Source organism: Astyanax mexicanus, chromosome 19, assembly GCF_023375975.1.
Source record: "Astyanax mexicanus isolate ESR-SI-001 chromosome 19, AstMex3_surface, whole genome shotgun sequence".
In the NCBI taxonomy this organism is placed as follows: domain Eukaryota; kingdom Metazoa; phylum Chordata; class Actinopteri; order Characiformes; family Acestrorhamphidae; genus Astyanax; species Astyanax mexicanus.
Genome location: NC_064426.1, coordinates 39,448,842 through 39,472,787, shown reverse-complemented (window position 1 = coordinate 39,472,787; position 23,946 = coordinate 39,448,842). Strand labels below are relative to the sequence as shown.

The following is a 23,946-nucleotide window of genomic DNA, read 5'->3' as shown; positions in this document are numbered from 1 at the left end:
GTTGATCTAGTGTTTCTAGTTTGTTTCCTACTTTTTTAGGCATGTTGCCACTCTTTTGTTATGTACGTTAGATTGTTTTCTCCTCTTATTGGTCAGAGCTGTCTTAGGCGGGGTTAATAAATTAAATACAAGAAAAAGGTCCTCTGTCCTGGACTAGTGCAATTTTGTGTACAGTTTTACTTGGAGCAAAGTCAGATATGGCATTTGGTCATTTGTTAAATTATTTGGAAAATATACAAGATTAAATTAAAAAAGTTTGAGCTAAATGCCTGTTCAGGTGAAGTTAACCTGATAGAGTCGGATTGAGATCACATCATCAGTTCTCACCACATATGAACGGCTTCGGAGTTCTCAGTGTGGTTGTTTTGTTCACCCTTAAATGTAACTTAAACTCGAGACACTAACTTGTGCACATCTTTGGTTCATGTATCTGTAAATTAGCTGGTGAATTTCTACAGTAGTTTGCTTGTGGGTCGGTTTACTAATGGCTTGCCTTGTAAAGGTGTCAGCGAGTGTTATTCCGAAAGTATCTTAAAACTTGGTTACATACAGTGGTTCTGTATGTAGGCTAACCTGATCCTCTTAAGGATTTTAAGGACTTAGAATTAGTTCATTAATGAATTTCAGTAAAGTACAAAACCCTCAAAACCTCAATACCTTTCAATGTCCTACTTCTTTAATTTGTTTCTTTCCAATAATCCTGTCCCACCTGGCTTCGGTGGCCAGAGTACGTTTGACGCTGTGGTAGAAGCAGATAGAAATAATAAGAAATCTCCCATCATATCCATATCCGTCATGTGTGCGTCCTATCCAGTGGTTCAGAGGAGCCTGTGTGTGTGTGTGTGTGTGTGTGTGCATTTGCTGTGTGTGTATGTGTGTCATTTTTGGAGTAGCGAGACAGGCAGACATACAGACAGACAGATAAAGCTATAAATGGGGTTTTACAGGACCCCCTTTTTTCCACGGCCTCCCCTCCCACAATTCCCAACCCCAGCTATTTTTTCCCGCTGCCTAGAGAGCCCTTCCCTCCCTCTTCCATCCTTTCCCTGCGGAGCCCCTGAAGGGACATGGTGTTATTTTTTTAGGTAAAAAAATATATATATAATCACTGTTTACTGGGCCACATCAACAGCATCAAGCATAACATTATGACCACCTCCTTGTGTCTACACCCATTGTCTATATTGTCTTTTTTTCAGCTGATCATATAGGCACTTTGTTCTATTGTTCTATTATAATTACAGACTGTATTTATGTGTAGAGTCTGTTTCTCTGCATACTTTATTATTATTATCCTGCTTTTACCCTGTTCTTTAATACTCAGGACCCCACAGGAGAGAAAAACACTGAGTAGTGATTAGCACTGATTAGCGTGGTGGTGGTGGTGTATGAGGTGTTATTGTGTGTTGTGCTGGTACAATGAGTGGATCAGACAGTGCAGCAGTGCTGCTGGAGTTTTTAAACATCTTCATGTCCCTTCACCCTCTAAGTAATGTTCTGTTAAAGGACCTCTAATGAAGAACTAGCAGATGACCACAAAAATACAGTGTTTAAAAACTCCAGCAGCACTGCTGTACCAGAACAACACACACTAACATTTCATACAACACCACCATGCTAATGGTGGTCCTGTTGGGTCCTGGGGGAGCATTGAAGAACAGGATGAAAGAAGGATAATAATAAAGTATGCAGAAAAACACATGTAGATCTACATTCTGTAATTATTATAGTCCTATATGTTCAGTGGAGATAAAGGGTGTAGAAACATTATAATGTTATCCTCGACACTTCCTTTAACACTTTTTTACCTAAAAACTTTACACCATGTCCCTTCAGGGGCTCCGCACTTCCCTGCTTCAACTGAGGTGATTTTTTTTTTGTTCTGCTAAAAAAAAAAACATACAGATCATCCGAGATCCGAACGCAGAGCCTGTTTTTATTAAAACCTCCTATCTCTGTTCTGCCATTCTGTTGATCCCATTTTTGCCAGGACTCTCGTCGCCTGGTTCTCTTAAGAAGCCGGGGAAATTCGATTTCAGCGCTCTGTCCGGCCAGACGAGGTCTGCCCGCATGCCGTTCACCCACCACCCACTGCCCATGCTGGCAGGAGTGAGACCAGGTGAGAGCTCAGAGCCCCCCACACACACTACCCCCTACCCCTCACCCTTACCCACCCTTATACGAGAGAGAAATGAACAGTAATGAAATAATAAGGCTCTCACACAGAACGTGCTGGGGCGCCGTTTGCTTGGTGGAAGCGAGAGGGCATCTTTGAGGCCATGTTTTGAGCTTGGCGCTTGGTGCTTGGCATTGGGCGCTTGGCGTTTGGGTTCGGGCTCCAGGTGTTTTGGGATCTCTTCTATTTCATACTTTATCTACTCATCATTTCGTCCTTCCACTCCCCTCACTCTCCTCTTGTCCCTGTTACTTATTATGATTTATTACTATTATTTTTATTCATTTATTTATTTATTTATTTATTTTACATAGGGCTGGTCTGTCTGTCTGTGGGTCTGTCTGTCTGTCTGTCTGTCTGTCGGTCTGTGGTCGGGTGCTTTCCGCTCTTGGCGATGGACTCAACTGTACTCTCTTGGACTGATTCAGGTCTCTTTGTTCATGTAAACTGCTTTTTTTGCATTGAAAAAAAAGAAGAAAAACAAAAGAAAGGCTTTGTTAATGATTTTAAAGTCTTTGTTTTGTGTTTTTATTTTATCATTCTGAGTGATATGATTCCCTCCATGGGGAGTCCGGATTCTTTTGTAGCACATACAGAAAAAGATTTGGCGAGCCAATCTGGAATACTGTTGTGTTTCAAACGAATTCAAGCCTTTAAATCAACATCGTGATTTGGCAGTTGCATTAAGATTTGGTCCTAGAAAGCCTAAGATTAAATCCAGCCCACACCGACTGAATACATCGCAATACATGCAAAACACATTGTTCATTTAGGGTCTCAGGGCTCGTCTACATACAGTATACTGGGACCACTGCAACATTATTACTATGAGTAATAATAATAAGGGTGGGCAATGTAAAATATTGCATCACATAGTGATACATTTTCTCATTGTATATGGACAATATATTTTTCTAAAAATAATTGCAAGAATATTATTGTCCCCTTATAACACAAAGTTAAAACATATTGATGTAATGATATACTAATAATATTATAGCATAATAATACAGTTGCATCCTTTACATGAAGGATATTTAACTTATAATAAATATTCATAAATTAAAAAAAAATCTTAAATGTCCCTTATAAATCAAACAAACAAAATAGACACTATTCACATTAGGGGTGTGCCATATCATTCTGTATTATATGCAATAATATTGCCAACAAATTTTACATGATAAACGCATGCATTAAATATGCTGCATTAATGTTGTGGTAGATTTTTGTTATTACATTATTTTATATTTGTTACAATTTTTTTTTGTTACTCTATTATTAGTTTATACAAAATTAGGGACTTTTTTCGAGTTACTGTTTAGGAAATTGACAAACGTTTGTATATTTTTGTTTCTGTTGCATAAAATAATAGTTTTTATATTTATATTAAACAAAGTTTAATGTTTTTTTCTTTTTAATTTTATGTAATTTATTTTTGATTTTTCTATATATTTTTTTTTATATCGTGTGATATTGTGATATTATTTTAGGGCCGTATTGCCCAGCCCTAATTCACATTAATAGGCTCCCCATACTATGTAAACATAGTGGGCAGTATTGAGGTCAGCAGAAATGATTGCATGATGATAAATTGAAAGGTGATTATCTATTTATATAAAAGGAACACATTATTAAACACATTATCAGTCTACGTTTTTTCACAGTGACTGTGTTCTCAATCCTTGGTCTCATCAATTCGAGTTCTGATCCGGTCCGGTCCATTTCCCAGCATGCCCTGTACCGTGGCTGGATGGGGTTCGGGCCGTATGTGGCGTTCCCTCTTTGTACAGCGGCCACGCGTTGTTTTTGTGTTGGCTGATTGTGTTGGGGGCTATTGTCGCCCCGCTCCAGAGGGTCTGCAGCGTGTGGCGCCTCCGCGCCCTCACCAGCGCGCCTGGCCTCTGCCCAGTCCCTAATGGGATTAAAGAGATGGAGAAAGAAAGGCGGGCGAGAGAAGGGAAGAGGAGCAGACTGTGGTGCGGGGGAGCCGGGGAGGGTGCGAGGCTTTGGCTGTGAGCGGGGTGCCCTCGTCTGGGTGAGCGGGGGCGCTTGGCAGCCTTGCCCGGGCAGCTGGAGGGCCTGCTGGGCCGGGGGAAAGGAGGCTGGCACGCCAGGAGACGAGGGCAAGGGTTCACCCCCACCTCGTACCAGCCAGGATGAAGGGAGACCCACGGCTGATGTAAAGAAAGAAAGAGTAGTAGGGGTTCACTTAAAGAGAATTAGATAGAATTAAACATTAAAAGATTTAAATATGAGAAATGATGCGTACACAATTTGGCACAGTAGGAGGTATGAAGTATGATATATGAAATATATTATAGATTATATACACTATAGATATATAGATATATACACTTACAGACAGTGTCTATAAATTATGTGTGACTGATGGGTTTTCTAAAATATAGGAGTTACAGACTCTTTATAGCAATACTTTATATAGATTTCAGATCCTCTATAGATGTTTTGTGAATGATTTGGTCATATTAACCTTAATATCATATTGATTAAATAAAACTGTGCATAGAAATACAATAAAAAGTCAATTTTACCCGAATCACATAATATAATTATATGTTAAATGACTTTTACGCAGATTAAGCTGTATCAGAACAAATTGAAAATCTCTCGCCACATCAGTATCAGAGGGAGGCTAACTAACATTTATATATTAACTTAAGTAAATAGTAATTTTTTATAAAACATATAAAATAGGATTGATTTTAATATCTGATAGAATAATCTATCTAGATAATCTACCGTAAAAATAAAGTAATGCTGAGGTCATATATGTTAAAAGTATACCTGATAAATATATACAATAAAAGCAATAGTTATTCTGTGTTATGAACTAATATTTGAAACAGAATTAACTGTCCAACACATCATAATGTTACTAATTTTGGAGTAAAATAACTAATATTGGGCAGGCATAATCTGTCTCTGGTTAAATGATCATGGAAACTGAGAACATATGAATTTTCCTTTTGTATCAAGCAGCGAAAAATGTTATCTTTTACTAAAATGTGCCTTATATGAATCATATACATGTCTGGCAATGTGACAAGTGCACTTGTCCACATTTTGCTGAATACAATGTGTATGCTGAAATAAATAATCCCTAATTAATCACACGGTAGGGATCCAGACTATAACTAAACAGTGCCAATCAAAGGTTTGGACACACCTCTTTTTATTCAATGTGTCTTTTCTTATTTGTATGATTTTTTTTACATTGTAAATTTAATATTGAAGATATTAAAACTATACAGGAACACTTAGTAGCACATGTATCTTTGAGGACAGATCTGCACACTCTTGGTGAGATTTTAATTTCAGTGTCTTCTTGAGGGAGAGTCACCTGGAATAGTTTTCTCAGCTTCTTGAAGGAAGGAGTTTCTGGAGGTGCTGAACAAGAGTTGCTCCAGCTCATCCCAATTAAATCACCTCAAATCACCATCTCAGTTCATCAGATTTAGATCAGAGGATTAATGTGGAGGAATAACACTACTTTACTGTTTACTATGCAATTCAATATGTGTCCCTTAATCGTTTTCATGTCTTATATTGATCTACAATGTAGAAAATAAAATAAAGAAAGAAATAAAGAAAAACATTGAATGAGAAGAAAATAGGGAGGTCTAATATGTCACTGCATTGATGATTTACATGTGTTTGTTCCTTTGTTTGTGTTTGTTTGGCCGTGTAGTAATACTTTCCTGGGTGTACATTTCATCCTGTTACACACAAACACACAAAACCCCTTAATATATCTCTTTATTTTCTCTTATTAAGACACAGTTACACTAAATTGCTCATACAGAAAGGCCTTCCCACTCCCACATTTTAGCTGTATTTAGTAGTATTTATATGTTAGCATAATGCTAATCGCTCTGTCTGTCCTGTTCTCTCTCTCTCTCTCCGTACAGGAAGCCCCCGTGCCTCAGCCTCCTCTCTGCACTTCCCCTCTCCCTCCATCATTCAGCAGTCCAGCCCATACTTCACCCACCCCACCATCCGCTACCATCACCACCCGGGGCAGGACCCGCTCAAGGAGTTTGTGCAGTTTGTGTGTGCTGACGGATCAGGCCAGGCTGGCGGCCAGGTAAGCTCCGACGCTGCGAGACCACCAGGGCCATGAGTGCAGAGCCGACCCTCTTACCCACCAGCTTTATTCTGCTGTAGATTAGTGTTAAAATAAAGGAGAATGAGTTATTAGAGCCAAATACTAGAGTATTTACAGGACATTACGGCTATAAACTGCATTACAGCTTGTTCAACCAAGGCTGGCAGTTCTATCACAGTTATATGAGTGTAATAGTCAAAAATAAAATGTTTTGCTGTTTGATACAAAAGGAAAATTTACACGTAATAAAATGTACATGTATTATTTATATTTTTTATAATATTTTAACCCAATTCAAAACTTCAATACAGCTTCACAGGATCCAGCTTGATAAAGAATGGAAAATGAGAAAAAAAATGTAATATATACAGTAACAGTCAAAAGTTTGGACACACCTTAAATTCAGTCCTTTTTCATCTTTTTTTCATCCAAACTAGAACAAGTTAAACAAACCAGAATATGTTTTATATTTTAGATTCTTCAAAGTAGCCTCTTGTTTAGATTAGACAGTTTTGCACATCTCTGCTGGATTTTCTCAGTCAGATTTATGAGGTAGAGGAATTCAGGCTTTCAGTTAACAGCTGTGCTGAACTCATCAAGAGTTAATTACTTGAATTTCTTGCCTCCTAATGTGTTTGAGAGCATCAGTTGTAAAGTTGTCAAGAGGTAGAGTTACAGGTATACAGTAAAAAAAGCCCTATTTGAGTAATATTCTAATCCATATTATGAGAAGAAAAAACTACTTAACTAAATAAAGATTTTTTTTTAAAGCATCCTTAAATGCAGTAGAAAAAAAACATCAAAAATGTTATGATGAAACTGGCACTTATCAGGACCGCTCCAGGAAAGAAAGAGCAAGAGTTTCTTCTGTTGTGCAGGATAAGTTCATCAGAGTTACCAGCCTCAAAAACCAAAAGTAAACAGCACCCAAAAAAGTTGTTTAACCCTTTTAAGTTACTACATGATTCCTTATGTGTTCCTTCATAGTCTGTATCACTTCACTATTTATTTACTATGTAGGAAAGGAATTAAAAATATTTACTTGAATGAGAAAGTGTGTCCAAAGTTTTGACAATAATTCTAAGCAAGTAGTAAACAAGTAGCTAATTAACTTGTTCCTGGCAAAGAAGTTTCCAATTAAACCACAAGTTTACAAAAATAATAATATTATAATATTAAATATGAATATTATATTTACATGTAGTAAAAGCAGCATCGCATGAAGCAGGTGCCTGCATTCCTGTCATTCCTGTAACGCAGCGAATTTTCAGCATTTTTTGTTTTTGTTGTGGTTCAACTTGTGGTATTTCTTTCATAAGTATATAAATATATATTTTATATACATATATCGGTATGCATATTCCCCACACCTTTTCTGCATACATTCTATAACAAGCCTTTGTTTCCTGTTGATTATCATGAAGATGTTTTCTCCTTTAATGAAATACCAGCCTTGTCTTAATAGTAGAGATTTCAAAAGGTGGTGAACATGAATAGCTCAGACCTCTTTTCAGAGCCTAATTGCTTCCTTCATATATCAGTGTGTTTATTCCTGATGAAAGGCCATTTCACTGTTGAGAAAAATGACAAGGTCAGTCTTTTATTAGCAAATCAAGAGGACCTTCTGGTCCTCTCGTCAGCGTTTAATATGTGTGTGGGGTTTTTGTCTGGAGTAAGTGCAATCTGAGATGAAAAGACCGGCCTTTGTGTTTAAGACTGACTATTCTGTCATTTATCTATCCACCACGTGCTCTTATCAGCACTCTGAAGTTTCTGTTCCCCTCCATTCTCTCGCTTCTCTGCCCACCTCTTCAATAAAATCCATCCGCACCTCAACCAGCTGCAGCCTTCACACATTTACAGTGCAGTGCACATTATTCTACCCTCTGAAACAGGGGTTTAGGGCCACTGTTAAAAATAAAATATATAGTAGACTGTTTCAAGAATAAACCTGTAATATTATGGGAATAAAATCATAATATTTAAGAAAATAATGAAGTTGTAATATTTTAAGAATAAAATCACAGTAGTTCAAGAATAAAGTTGTAATATTTAAGAAAGACAATTTTATTATTTCGAAAATAAAGTTATATTTCAAGAATAAAATCGTAATATTTTGGGAATAAGTTGGAATGTTTTGGAAATAAAGACAGCATTTTGGGAATAAAATCTTAATCATTTGGGAATAAATCATAGTATTTTGAGAATAAAGTCATAATAGTTTGGGAATTAAGTTGTAATATTTTGGGAATGAAGTCGTAATATTTCAAGAATAAAGACGTAATATTTTTGGAAGAAGGTCATAATATTTAGAAAAAAAAGTCTTAATATTTCAGAAATAAAGTTGTAATTTTAGAAATAAAAATGTTACATTTTAGGAATAAAGGGGTAATAATTTGGGAATAACGTAACAATATTTCAGGATTAAAATTGTAAAATTTTGGGAATAAAGTCGTAGTATTTCAGAAATAAAGATGTTATTTCAGGAATAAATTTATTTTTTATATTTTGAGAAAAAATTGTAATATTAAGTTTTTCACGTAGTGATGCCATTTTTACTTAAAATATTACCACCTTATTTTTTTAATTTTTAAAAAGATTTTACTCCTAAAATATTACTCCCAAATTCACAAAATATTACAACTTATTTCTCAAAACATGACTATTATAGAAATGTTACAACTGAATTCAACAAACAATACTTTATTCTCTAAGACCAAATCTTTTTTTAACAGTGGCTCTAAATCACTGTCGTAACTTCTGCCATCGGTGTTGATGTTGTGGACGTGGCTGCTTGTGTTTTTTCCTTTTCTTTAGTTGACTTCATTCCTGCGGATCATCCGTGTGCCCCTCTGTTTTGTGTTCCTCCATCTTGGTTTTATCCAGCTCTTCTTTCACTGCTCCAGTCTCTGTGCCTGTTGCCTGTGGTGAATCTTTGATTTGGACACATATACACTTACATACACACACTTACTTACACACACACACACACACACACACACACACACACACACTCACTCACAAGCCTCCATAACCAATGCCAACGCACATTCTCGCCATCTTTTTTTGGTTGTTCCCCCTTTTTTCAACACCCCACCACACTTTCAGCCACGCCTCCTCCCCCCTACTCCCCACATTCTGTTTTTTGGAGTGAGCCGTCTTGCCGTTTGCTGGGGTGTCGGGTGGCGTGCGTCCGCACTCCTGACCCTGTCTGTGTCGTCTGCAGCCTAACGGGAGTGGCCAGAGCAAAATGCCCGGCTCCTTCTTACTGCCTCCGCCCCCCCCTGTGGCGCGTCCAGTGCCCCTCCCCATGCCCGACTCTAAACCCAGCAGCACGCCCCTCGATGGCGGACTCACCTCGCCCGCATCTCCGTGTAAGTGACCCCCTCCCCCTCCCTGCCCATCTCACCAAACCCAAAGACCAAACTTTGGGTCTTTGACCATCCAATCAATCAAATACAATCAATCAAACCAATGAAATCAATCAAATAAAGACCCCTGCTGGCCACAACTGTGCCACAACTGTGCCTCACCTGTGCAGTCAAAAGCCTGAACGAAAGTCGCCCCAAGCAGTGCGTCTTAGTTGTAATTACCAAATCTGCCTACGCCCCATCTATCCCATTTATCTAGTTGACATGTTGTCTTTATTGACAGCTAGCATTTCATGCCTGAGCCTTCCTTCCCCAAGGGTTATAATTAGCGCAGTGTTGCTAGCTGCTTGCTCTGGGGTTAGGAAATAAAAACCTGCACCCCCACTCTAAGTCCTTTTACATGTCCAGCGTAGGCATCCCAACTGGCTAGAATTAGTCTAAACCCAATGGATGAATTTTAGCATGAGCTGTATTCTACCGATGATGTCTTTTTTTTTTAGTGTAGTAACCCCAAAGAAACCAACCCCCTGTTGGGCACCTACCTCTTGATTAACTAGAAGCAGCAGCAGCTAACTATATATTATATATAGTCAGTGCAGAAAATGAAGGGTACAAATTTAGGGCAGTCGTCAGTGTGTGTGGACTCTGATCGCATTCTGTGTTTGCCTTCACACTCCCATATCTAACAAAGCTGAGACATGAATCTACTGAATCCACTGTACTTTTGACTTTTTTTCGTTGGCTTGCTTTGAGTTCTGTTTGGTTGAGTTTTAGCTTAAGCGCTTTCAGGCTAAGCGTGGAAAGAAAAAACACTGGGCCAACTCCAGAACTGATCCAAGATCAGCTGCTATATACTGATAAACTGATATACTTACAGCTGTGATGCTTGAAACAACTGGTCTTTGATCAGTCCTGTGGGGCTGGTAAAAAAAAAAAAAAAGAAAAAAAAAAAGGGAGGAGGCGTGTGGGGCGAGATGATACTGGCATCGAGTTTACAACCCACCACAGAGGGGGCACTGGACGGAGCACTTTTGTCTTTTTTCTGTTTTGTTTTGTGTTTCCTATCTTTGTTCATTTAATTTCTATTCTATTTCTGTTGTTGTCAGCGTCTTAAAGTCTTTCATCTGTCTAACTGACCCTTAAATATGCTTAAAACTTATTCACAGACATGTAGCTATTGTACATACATGCAGTCCTGCTATTATCCTGCTATTATTAAGACCTCTTTATTTCTGTCTCACTGAATGCAGAGGTGCATCCCACTGGATTTCTTTGGTGCACCCAATTTTTGGCTTATTTGCTCCCTATTTTTTTCATAGTTTTCTGGGAAATTAGGGCAAATGAAACATGAATAATATTGCTCCATTTGTATTGGACCAGTTTTGGAACATCCAAGGGAATAAACGTACTTATGGATAACGTACAGAACTTCAGTGAACCTTCTGTTTTGGACAAATAAAATACGTAACCAAAAGATAGTATGAAAGATAGTTAGTGTTACTGAATATTTGCCTATTCCAGCTATTGGTCAATTTTTTCAGACAAGTAGCCATCATTTTGTTGGAGTCCATCAACTTCAAACTGCCCTAAATTTGACCTTCAGCACTTGCTTTCATGAAACATTCCTCCGACTTCTTTCTGCTTTGATGCATGATGAGAGTGATGCCAGTCAGGCACAGGGAAGCAGATATCTTCATCCATAAAACTCCACCTTTTGTACATTAAAAGCAATAGCTGATGCTATTTGTTTATGCAGTGGTGACTTAAGTGCTTTAGCTGTAAATAAATAAATATGAATTGTGTACAGTATTTATGAAGCACAAAGTATATATATATATATATATATATTTCTCATGTGAATCTTCACTAAGATTTATTCAGGTTATCAATTTCTTTTCTCTCTCCCCCTCTCTCTCTCTAGCATACTCCACGCCAGGCCCCACAGCTCCCAACAGGTTTGTCAGCATCGGATCACGGGACAACAACTTTCTAAACATCCCCCAGCAGACACAGGTGAGCACAGTAATACTTTTATTTTACACAAGACAAACCAGTTGGCACTAGCTGGGTTTTCGCAGAACAAAAATGCAAAGTTATTTTGGGGAGTGCAAACACACCAGGCAGTTTAGGGAGAATAATACAGAACCATTGTTTAGACCAGCATGATAGGAGTATAGGAAGTACAAAAGATTATATGATATGGTAGAGAATATACAGTAGTACAGTATAGGGGTAGTATAGGTTATGATATGGAGTGTAAGGAGTACAGGAGATTATAGGATATGGTAGAGTATATAGAGTAGTATAGTGTAGAGGGAGTATAGGTTATGATAGGGACTACAGGAGATGATAGGGTATGGTAGAGTATATAGAGTAGTATAGTGTAGGGGGAGTATAAGTTTTGATTGGCAGTACAGGAGATTATAGGGTATGGTAGAGTATATAGAGTAGTATAGTATGGGGGAGTATAAATTATGATAGGGAGTACAGGAGATTATAGGGTATATTAGAGTATATAGAGTAGTACAGTATAAGGGAAGTATAGGTTATGATAGGGAGTATAGGGTATGATGGGGAGTAGAGGGGAGTACCTGTATATGAGAGTATAGGGAATGATAGAGAATGCAGAGTAGTATAGAATAGTATAGGGAGAACAAACAGTGTATGGTGTACAGGGTATGATAGTGAGTAGATAATGGTATATGGTAGTATAGGAAACAATAGGGGTATGACAGAGTATATGGAGTGGTATAGAATAACAGGAAGGGTAGGGGTGTATAGGATAATAAAGGGCAATATAGGGATGTATGGGGTAGTCAGTAGTTCATCATTGTATATACACTGTATTTCCAGCAATAAGAATGAAACAGTATTGGGTTGATTGACATCATTGTTTATTCAAAAACCATTTTAAATCTTTTCACTCTTTTTCACAGTCGGCTTTAGCAATTATTTATACAATTTTTAGCAATATTTGTGTGTGGTTCTTTTTTGGTATGTTCAAAATTTTCCAAAACTTGGTGAATGGAAAACCAGCTATTTATGATCAGTAGTTTAAGAGTTATATTTATACAATTATACAGAGTGTCACTGTATAAAACTCAACATACAGTCCTGAAACCATGGTTTTAAAACTCTCCTCACACTTCATAATTTGTGTTCCTCTCTATTGCATTGCTTTCTCTCTCTCTCCCTCACTTTCCCTCCTGCGTACACTAAGCATTACAGTGTGTTTATCTGGCCCATCTGGAGCAGGCCCGAGAGGGCCGAGGCGTTCTCGGCGGGAGTGGGGCAGTGGAGGTTGATTTGAGCGTTGCGAGTGGGCAGCCACCACACTGGGCCTCCTCCATTACTCGCTGCACTTTACTCATTACTGTGCAAACCACACCCGCCCCGGGCCTGCTCCCAGCCAGCCTGCTCCGTAACACATGGCAGCCATCTGAAGCTCTGCAGCGAGGTGCCGCTGCTGTCTTTAGCTCCAGCTTTCACTCTCTCGCTCACTCAGTTGCTTAACCTCCCTTTGACTTTTCATTATCCCATTCAACGCTGCTCACTGCGTTCCCTTCATCTGTCTACCCCTCCCTTTTTTTCCAGCCAACTCTCTTCTCTTTGGGGTCTTAAACTCGCCTCACTCGGCCTTTAAAAAACAAAAAATAAAGCATTAACTCTGCAAAAAGTCAAATGATTTAAAAACTAAGCTCAATTCTTCTCAACACACCAGCATTTTAAAATGTTTAGGGGATTTGGATAGTACAGGGCAGATTACAGGGTAGTGTAGTCAGAAAATTATCAGAATAATCAGAAAATTAACAATAGACATAACTGAGAATCATATACAGAAGTGATGCAACTTCTTATATTTTTATGTGCTCCTACCTCCTATTGTGGGTAGTGGGCAGCATAGGGTAGAACAGTGTTATAATATAGGGGTAGTGTGGGACAGAAAAGAGCCGTATTGGGCAATATAGAGTAGTATTAGGCAGTACAGGGTAGTGTAAAAATACACAGTGTATAGGGATATAGGATAGTGTGGGATAGCAAAGGGCAGTTTAGCATAGTACAGGGGGGTAGTATTGGGCAGTGTGGTGTAGGGTGTATGTGGCAGCATAGGCAAGTAAAGGGGGAAAAAAGGTAGTATAAAGAGTATAGGATATTATATCCCTCACTTTTTTCCAGCGAATTCTCTTCAAACTAATTATTCACAAACTAAACTTGCGTCTTTTTGAGAACAGCATTATTAATTTAGTTCTGTTGAAGTTATTCGAGCACAAAAGCTGAGGTCCTCTATATAATACTCTGTAAAGTGAAAAGTTGCCGTGAAGAGCTCCCTGGTGGCCAATCGTGAGTTCTGCACCGCCACCCCGTCCCAGGACAGAGAAGGAAGAAGGGAATGCATACGAGGACAGAGGGTGAGAGTTTCAGCACAGGCCCGCAAACTGAGAAGTCACGTCCTGACTGTCTGGTTGCCCGCAGCAACCAGACATGATGTCATAGCCAGTTGAACTTGAACTTGAGCGAGGGGCAGGCGGGGGGGGGTCAATGTTGGGGGGGTGTTATTGGGCCAAGAAAGAGGGTGCTCACTACTGCCAAGGATTACACACGGAGCGATAGAGTCAAGAGCGGGAGGACTGGAGCATAGGGGGAGGGAGCTGGGGTGGGGGGGTGTTTGTGGGTGGATAGTGGATGGGTGGACGGCTGTGGGGGGTGGCGGGGGAGTGTTTGTTTGACCTGCGAGAGTCAACCAAAACAAAAGCCGCTCCCCCGGAGGCAAAGTGTTTCCAAGACTTGACTTCCAGAATGTTCTCTCAAGCTCAGATCAGAGGCGGCAGCCCACTCCTGCTCGCTTTAACATGCTGGGCTGGAGAAACCCAATCTTCAGGCAGGGCACGCCAGCTACCTCTCACACTATCTCTGCCAGACTCTGCCCGCCTAAAAACACACACAGGCTTAAAGGCATGCATGACACTGGTGCGAAAGGTCTGTCACAATGTAGCACACTTGGGTACTGAGTGTTTTTGTGCTTTTAAAACGTATTTATATTTAAATTATTTTATCTCTATTGCTCTTGTTCGGAGGTAAACTGCTAAACTGATAATGCTGTTAATAATAAGAGTGTGAGGTGAGAAGTTGCGAGCTCCAGACCCCTACAGGAGGACAGGGTCGGGGTGGGGAAAGAGAACGGCCAAACCCGGCCAGCAGGAGAATGGCGACATCTAGTGTAAGAGCTGATAAATTCACCACTGCGTTGAGTAGGTTGATGCTGACTCCAGGCTGAGGAAGCGTCCAGAAACTTTCACGACTAGGTCCTGTCCTCCTCTTCTAGCCTGAAAGAAAGTTGGGAAAAGGAGGAGATGATCCCTTTCAAATAGTATAATCTCGAGTGTTTCAATGATTATTTGTCAGGACATTTGTGCAAATTGAAGACTTTACACTAGAAGTCACTAGAAGTTGACTCGTCACCAACATTCTGACGTGGGATTGTAACCTTAAAACTGGACATTTAGTGTAAATAACTTAAGTATTTACCTTGTTGAAAGTTTCTATAGGTCCTGCTAAGTGGGTCCTCTTCTAGGAGCCAGCAGGAGCCTCTTCTAGGAGGGGGATGTCATGTCTAGAACATTTTAAAGAAGAAAAGAAGGATTCATTATAAAGGCAGCTAAAATATACTTACCGGTAATACCAGTATATACATTATCTTAGATGGCATTGTGTAAAATGGTTGAAGAATCCTCTGCAACCTGTCTTAGGCTGCTGTTAGCCTTTTTTGTATTTTTGACTACCAGAGGCTGACTGGGGAAATCAATTGATTTAAGCTTTATGAATGAATTTTTCTTTTGCTGTTTTTGCTCAATTTAAATAAAAGAAACTCATTAGAACTCACCTGGAAGTGTCCCTGAAGTATCCTTGTGGCAAATCACTCTACCACACCATACACAAACAGAAGCAGGAAGCTCAGGCAGAAGAAACTGAGTTAGATAAATAAAAATACACAAATATTGTTCGTTCAACAGCATTGTTTGCAGGATAGTGCAAAGTTAATTTATTGAATACTCCTAAAGTTAATATTGTATATCACAGTGATATATCACGTACTGTCCAATTATTTATAACGTTTACTACTGATGAACTGCGTTCACATTAGCAGGCAATAGAGTGACAAGTGGCCAGTCATTTCATATGGGAGTGTGTGATTTGTAGACACAATTTAGCGACAAGCGGCAGGTTAATAGAGCTACAATTTAATTATGACACAGTGAAGTAATGTTCTTAACCGATTGAACGAACAGTTTCTTTGGACCAATCATAGACAGCAGGTGTCTACTGTTCTAAATAGTGTGGTTCTTTTTTAAATATTACATTTTTGCACATTTACAGTGACAATTTGGAGAAAAATTAACCATGCAAGAAAGAAGCTGATAACGTGTTAAGTAGCATGCTCCATTTAAATACACACAAGAAGCAAACTTGGGGTGGTGGGAGCAACTTGTCACCTGCTAGTATGAGCACAGGATAATACTGCTGAGGCAATTACAGCTGCTCTACAAAGACTGCTCAAATACAGATATTTTGCTCTGTAATAATCATGAAGCATAATCTTACTACACCTTCTGCAGAGGAGAGGAGGAGGAATTTCCAGCATCAGCTTGTCATAGAAAGCGAGTCCCTCTGTCCTATAGGAGAGTCAGGAAGGAGAGATAACAGACTTAAAGGGTGGAAATGGGGCAGTGAAGGGTTGTGAGAGTTTGTCATTACATGTAAAAATGTTCAATAGGAAAGGGGGGGAGCTTCAGGCATGTTCCACCTCCTCCTAAAATTATTTATTTCCTAACAAAACTTTCTTAATGGTGTTCTACATTGTGTTTCTCTGACTCTGATTCCGATTTTCTCTTTTCTTTTTCACCCAGTCTTGGTTCCTCTGACAAAACCTGCCTGCCAACAAGCAATTAAATCCCCATCGCTACAATCTGGAATCGTAAAACAGCGACAAAAACAAGAAGTTCCACCTGAAAATGCCCTCCGACCCTCTTGCCCCCTCAAAAGAACAGCAAAGAAAACCAGGAAAATCTTGATCTATTATTTGGAATCTTCCGTCTTGTGTCGTCAACCTTCACAACGGTGACCCCCTCCCTCCTTTCTGAGAAAAAGAAAAAAGACAAAACAAGAGGATCACACAAGACAAAGCGAAAGAGAAGGACATGCAGTCATCCACGGAAAACAACCGCAACAAAAACAACAACAGCAGCAGCAACACGAAGGAGCACCCCGAAGAGGACAAAACCAATCTGTTACTTAGGAACAAGGATATATTGTGCAATGGCTGGGGACATCAACAATGGTGAGATTTTAGTATAAAAAAAAACAAACAGACAAAAAAACAACAAAAACTAAAAAAAACAAAAAGTATGGTTTTAGAAACTAATGGGACGTCAAATTATTGAGACGCTAAACAAACATACTTACTGACTTCCAGCGCAGAGTTGAAGCTAAAGGTAGCTAATACTCCTCTCGTTCTGACTGCACTCGCCTGCAGCCGGAATAATACAGTTAGAGAACCCGGTCTCTGTTCGCCCCAACACCCACCCTAACAACAATTACTAATCAAAAAATATACGACCAAGTAAAAGTATTGCACTACAAAAAAAAAAAAAAAAGACGAAAATAAAACACTACTTTTGTGCACTATTGAAAATAGGATAGGTGGAGAAAATAATGAGAATTTGCACATTATCTCTATTGTAAAACAGGAAAAGTGGACGTCACACACTAAAGCTATCCCGGCGCGAGTCCACGTCTCATAAAGGGCATTCTCTCTTTATAGGTCGGTGTAGGGAAACATACGCATTGTTGCATCGTTGCCCTGCGCTATGATCTGGACAAAAACTACCTATGGAATCAGTCCAACCAATCAAAAAGAGTCAAATTCAGGCTTTCCATTTGCCCCTTAGTGCCAACTGAACATCGACTGTACTCCTATTGGGTAAATGCCAATCCCAACACACATATATGTACACTTGTACACATACAAATACATACAAATACACTTACAACACTCATTGCACTCACTGCCATGTCTCTGAGCTGCTGCTTTCAAATTGTCCAAAAACACATTTTTTAACCGTCTTTAACCAAGACATAATTCCAGTATAATGTGTACAAATCTTTTTAATACTCGTTATTGTTATAATGAGGCATCTTGAAAGCCCCTAAGAAATGTAACACCAGCTGGTAGAGACGGCCCAGAGACACCCCTTCCTCTCTGTTTCGAGTTTACTTCACTGTTTACACTCCCAGATGGCTGTGTTCCAAGAACGCAGGGCTGTGCTGCGGAGCAAAAGAATATCGGACATATCGTAGTTATGCACGGGGGGGAGAGGGGAGTCTGGTAGGGATTTAAACATTGATTTGGATTTCGGGAAGTGCTTTTGACATAATTAAACCCTTTTTCATTTAAAATCCACTTTAACGCTTAAACAAAACAGGCTCAACATTGGTCAGCAAGCTAATAAAGATGACGCAACGAATTTCAGGTTAGGCTGCTTCAGCATCAGCAGCCGGAGCCTGAGAGAGAGCACAATCAGCCCCCTCATATTGTGACGCTGGCCAGCGCAGGCATCTGTTGGCTGATGTGTCAGAGCTGGGGATCTGGTGCTTTCCTCCAAAAGCGCTGGCAGCAGTTCAAATAGAGGAAATGTATAAAAGGAGGCTCAGACAAATTGGGTTAAAAATGATCGTAAACATTTCGTAAAAGCAAACAGCTCAGAGCAAGGCTTCAGCATCACACAGACACACACAAACTCGCAACACACAAACTCGCAACACGCAAACGCACACGATACCTTCCACTGTCCGCTGATTGACTATAAAGGGAAGCCTTGATTTTTTTTTAAATAGGGCAATCTTAATCAGCCTTTTGATACTCATTCTGAAATCGCCATAATAAACGAACTTGAATGAAAAGCATCGGTTTCATTCAGAGCGCAACTCTAATCAGCGACCTCACAAAATAACTGGACTGCCTGACCATGTATCTATCTATCTATCGATCTATCTATCTATCTCACTGCAGGGAAGCATTGTTGCCGGGAGGTGGCCGTGTCATCAGCTTGGTAGAGGAACTAGCATTGCTCAATGAGAATCCTGATGGCGATGGTCTTTTCTTTTCTAATCAATGGAAGTGCCTCTGTATTCCCATTATGCAATTTGTTCGACATGAATTCAGGTTATTTTCTCACATATATAAGCTATAGAGGAGGGAGAAATTTTAATATGTCTGGAGCGAAACAAGTGACAGCTCTTTATATATACAGGAGATTTCCATATATATTTATATATACATTACTTTTCTTTTGCGTAATAAGCTCAGTGGCAGTCTAGTTATTTTCTGAAGTACGGCACGTACGGAGTCACGAACCACCTTAACCACAGATCTGACAAAACTCAGAAGTACTTGTTCAGAAGTTCCAGTCTCAGTACCCAGTTCTTCTATATACTCACCACAATAAAAGTCCAACGAGAAAAGTCCATGAAAATAAAGCTATAGAAATTTTCCTAGAGCATTTCTATAGGAAACGGTAGCAGTAGTGTTGAGAACGATACGGCTTTTGATTTCTTTTCGTGTTTGGATGGGAAGTATTTGTAATTGAAAAATTAATAATGTATGTTGATTGAGCCATGTGCAATGCCTTGGTAGAAAACATTGTGTTTGTCTGTTAGATTGTTAGATTGAGAGGGTGTTAAAAGAAGAAGAGGGGAGAAATGAAAAGAAAAAAAAAAAAACTTCTATTATCATTATCGTTTCAAGTCCGAGAGGTCCGGGACTCTAAACTACAGGGCGGAGAGAAAAGAAAAATAAGTCTTTGTAAGTTTTGGGAATTGTTTTTTAATCTTTCTTTTTTTGTTTTTTTTGCTTTTTTAAATGTTTATTTGTAATGATTTGTTCTCAAAACTTGGGAGGGCTGAAGAAACAGTTTTGCAACACTTTGAAATATATATCACAAATGAAACTGGTGCTTTTTATGGAATAAAGTACGTTCAGACTCTATAATACATTAAAGAAAGAAGAAAAACAAGTGTTATCATAAAGCGAACTTTTAGGAAAACAAAAAACATGCATTACTCTATTTCTTCTTGTTTTTCTCGTATTTACTAAAAAAAAAAAAAGGGGGAGGGGTTCATTTTAGTCAAGGTTGTGACAAAAGGCATTTTTATCTCAACCTTTTTTGTTTTTTTGAAACGTAGAGGGTGGATAAAAGAAAAATCTACATTGTCGAAGTGATAAACGTGAATAATTAAATCATAATTAGTGATACTACAAAGGTGGTCACACAGTACAGAAGTAGAAGAGTACACAGTACACTCACTTCTGTCGTCATGAATGATGACTAAAGATCACCATTACCATTATTATTACTATTATTATTACTACTACCCCACTCAAAGCTGTAAAGTGCTTTGTTGGCTGGCTTTTTTTTTTCTTTTGTATGTATATAGAATTTGTAAAACATACTCAAACTCCATCACAACATGTGACAAGATCTTCCCTTTTTCTTGGGAGATGCTGCGAAGCTGCGAGAAACAGCTCCTCGAACCCCTCGAATCCCTCGAATCAGCTCAAAACCAGCACTTATTACCACAAACGTGAAGCGTGAATAATCAATAAACGTGTGAGAATGTGGAGACGTGATGTGAATTCTTTAATGGTAGCTATAGTTGATTAGTAGACTCCCATCTCACGCCAAGCTAGCCAGCTCTGGTGGGAACATGGACATGTGGAAATGTGGAAACCAATCCGAACAATATATGATCTTGATTTTGATTATAATGATGATATGTCGATGATGATATGTTGCTAAATTTGTTAAAATGTTTTATTTTTTGGTTTCTTTTTTTTTTTTAGCTACAAAGTGAACCCCACCCCCTCTCTCCAAGCAACAAGCCCCGCCCCTAAACCCAAACTCCTCCCAACCCATTTCTCCTCCTCGAAACTGCCCACCATTCCCCATTCCCTCACTGTAAATTACTCTAAATATTCGTTTCGTGACGTAGTTGTTAGACTCAGAGCATCTTAAAGGTTGTCCCTAAAAAGTGCCTTTTGTTCACAGACTCCATCTTGTAATCCTGAGTGCCCGTCTCAGAAAAGCCCCCCCCTCCTTCACCCCAACCCCACGCCTCCTTCTTATATTCTCTCCTTCTTCGAGCTCTTCGAAGCCGTATATATAGTACTAAAGGAAATTGGTGTGACTTAGTTCCTCTTTTTATTGTTGATAATTAAGAAAACTGTACAAAAAGACAAAAAAAAAAAAAGTCCTTTCTGTCTTGCTTTTCCTCTTCCTCTGTACTCTCTTCTGCCTCTCTTGGACACTGGAGTAGTCTTTAGTCGCATAACCTTCCATCTCCTTCCTTCCCTCAAACCCCCCCTTCGATCCAAATCCCAATCCCCCCCCCCCCCCCCCCTTAAACCCATTTTCACTGAATGGAGGGGTTTTTAAAAAAAAATGCAAAAACTTTTGTCTGAGCAGAATGCAGTTAGCTCACATGTTATTCTTGTCTGTATGCTTCTTCACATTGTATACCATACCGATCTCTTCAGCTTCTCCATTGAACAGTTAATGTAAGTGAACAAGTTACGCCAGTGGGCTCTGGCAGGATGTCTGGATGATGGTGCAGCGGTGCGATGTGTGGAGCGCAGGGTGGACGAGGGAGAAATATAATAACGATTAATAATAATAATAATAATAGTAATAATAATGATTCCAGCAGGTATTATTATTATTATTATTAACGGCACATAACATGAAGCGGTGAAAGAAAACCTGGTTGAGAACATAGGAACATCATAAGAACGTAGGAAGTGTGGGAATCCAGGTGGAAACAAAGAAAACTAAAAAAAAACAACTAAATCCATCATCAGGCTGCTGTGCTGAGATAGCGATTAAGTTTAGAAACTCTAGTTTTGATTCTTTCTATTTATATTTTTAAAAATACAACAGTTTTTTGTTACCAAATTTGTTGTTGTTTTTAATCTTTGTCAATCTTTTATCTTTTGCGCGTATTTAGGCTGCAAACATGCCGCATTGAGAATTTTACATGGATGATGATTATGATAATGATAATGATGATTATGATGATGATGCACCTTTTAGTGGTTGTACGAGACCAGCTATTTAAAGGCTTGACGTTGCGGGACGGGAGAGAGAGGGAGGGAGGGAAAGTGGGTGGGTGGGAACTGGGCCTGTCACGATAATTAAATAATTACACGTTATAGAGATATATTTTTTTTAAATATTAATATCATCATAAGATAAACAGCCTATTGCTTTTTTTATTCCCCCCCCCCCCCCAATCAAGTCCCCCATTAACCTGAATGAACCAGGAGGTTCACTTTGCTTAAAAAAAAAAACTAAATCGTAGTTTAATTTCCTTCATATTTAAAGAGACAGTCTGTAAGTTTTAGTTGAGATCATGCTAGCTAAAATTTAAAAATACTTTTAAAACGTGCATTTTGGTGGAGGCTCTATTTAGAGCGAATAAAAAAAATCTGAATCTATTTATTATATATTATTTTGCCCTCTCCCCATCCAGGAACACTACTACTACTACTAATTACAATTTCAATTTAAAAGAAAAAAAAATCTTATGGACTGCTGCTTTAATGCTTTAAAAGATATTTGACTTTTTTGTTTTATATATATATATGCATATATATATTTGAATGTCAAAAAAAAAATCTTAATTCGTAATAATTAAAAGGGCATAAATTGACTTAAGCTATTTTCTCGTTCTGTTAGTCTAAAAACAATTTTATCCAACAATATCACAATAATTTATCACAATTATTTCTAAAATAAATAATAAATAAATATATCGTCCACAAAATAAGTAGTTATGGTGACAGGCCTGGTGGGAACCTGACTTAAGCACCTTATTATAACGGAATGGTTCAGCCAAGGCGAGACACGGACTCGAAATATAAAGAATTAAGCAGAAAGAAAAAATACGGAGGAAATCCTGACCTGACCAAAATCCCAGTGTCATTTTACTATACCACGATTATAAGCCACGCCCTCAGACCAACCAAAGCGATGTGGTCCGAAATGCTGCACGCCACAGAACCTGGACTGTACCGACAATTCTAACCACGCCTTGAAACTCCACCAGCAAAACTCACAAACTCAGGCTCCACAGCGTTTCAGCCTGCTCCTTTCCCCAAACACAAATATGCAAACTTTTAACTTTTCCTTACGTACGTTTTCCCGATGTACACGAAGCCAGCAGCACTATATTTATTTCTATATCAGCCATGATTACGAGAGACGGGAGCACACGAAAGCCATAGTGTAGAGGACAGAACAGCTCGCAGAGCCCGGTCCCTCCCTGGCACCGACCATCCGTGATTTCAATTTCTTTATTTTCTCTTTATTTTCTACTTCCTCTTGGGTTTGTTTGTTTGTTTTAAAGTGTGTAGGGCACTGGGATGCGTTTATAGACTTTAGCGTAGACGGACTCAGCCGCCAGCAGCCTGTTACCCCCACCGACCCCCGGCTTCCTCCTCACCATCCCTAAAACAGCCGCCCTCTTTCTAGACACTCCCTCCAGAGCTCATGGTGAAATGCATGTGTTAATTACAATTTCTTTTCCATAATAAGAAAAACAGTTTGAAAAGAGCAAAACCTTTAACTGATTGAATAAAAGGATGTTCTTGACTGTAAAAAAAAAAAAAAAAAAAAAAAAAAAGCATGTGTGGACTGTTATTTTTGACTTAAACTTGTTTATACACCCAGTATATCCTAAGCTAAGTATCTTAAGTATATCCTATATCTTTTATTGTACTAATAGTGTACTAGTAAGTTTTAGCTTGAGACTAAACTGCTCTATATTTTAAAGTTTATAAAAGTAAACTTGTATTATTAGGTGTTAGCATAGCAACGCTTCATCACTCACAGGTTGGTACAATTATATTTTGTGTACTAATCTGCATTATTAAGATTAGTCTATTTTTTATAGCTTGTAATATTAATAATAATATCTTTTTTATATAACACTTTTCTAAAACCCAAAGACGCTCACAATCATTAGTACAAAGAATATAAATATTCAACACACAGACAATACAAATATAGCATTTACAGTGGAGCTCTAACTCAACAGTACTACATTATGTCAATCAGGAAATTAGAACATTAAGCAGAAGAAAGACCATAGGCAAGAGAGATTAAATGAGTTTTATAATTAGATTTAAATATGGTTAAATATGGTGAGATGTTTAACTT

The 23,946-nt window shown here is 38.7% G+C and overlaps 2 protein-coding genes and 1 long non-coding RNA gene across 11 annotated transcripts in view; 2 read left to right on the top strand and 1 right to left on the bottom strand.

Moving 5' to 3' along the window:
• Window positions 1-16,717, top strand: part of nfixb (nuclear factor I/Xb) — a 230,914-nt gene extending 214,197 nt beyond the window's left edge. For 6 of the 9 annotated variants that reach the window (XM_022665028.2, XM_022665025.2, XM_049467636.1 and 3 more), the window contains 4 exons: window positions 1,991-2,119; window positions 6,109-6,284; window positions 11,598-11,689; window positions 16,582-16,717. In XM_022665028.2, coding sequence (XP_022520749.1) covers window positions 1,991-2,119; window positions 6,109-6,284; window positions 11,598-11,669 — 377 coding nt within the window. In that variant the 3' untranslated portion in view covers window positions 11,670-11,689; window positions 16,582-16,717. The remainder of the gene's footprint in view (window positions 1-1,990; window positions 2,120-6,108; window positions 6,285-11,597; window positions 11,690-16,581) is intronic. The other 3 variants (XM_022665032.2, XM_049467640.1, XM_049467637.1) reach the window with 1 other exon arrangement.
• The window catches only part of elof1 (elongation factor 1), a 515,825-nt gene that overhangs the window by 56,732 nt on the left and 435,147 nt on the right, over window positions 1-23,946 (top strand). The window lies entirely within an intron of this gene.
• On the bottom strand, window positions 12,554-16,369 carry LOC111191040 (uncharacterized). The gene is made up of 4 exons (XR_007427128.1): window positions 16,282-16,369; window positions 15,558-15,642; window positions 15,203-15,287; window positions 12,554-15,000 (listed from the first exon to the last, which is right to left on the bottom strand). It is a non-coding gene; the product is annotated as an uncharacterized LOC111191040 (long non-coding RNA).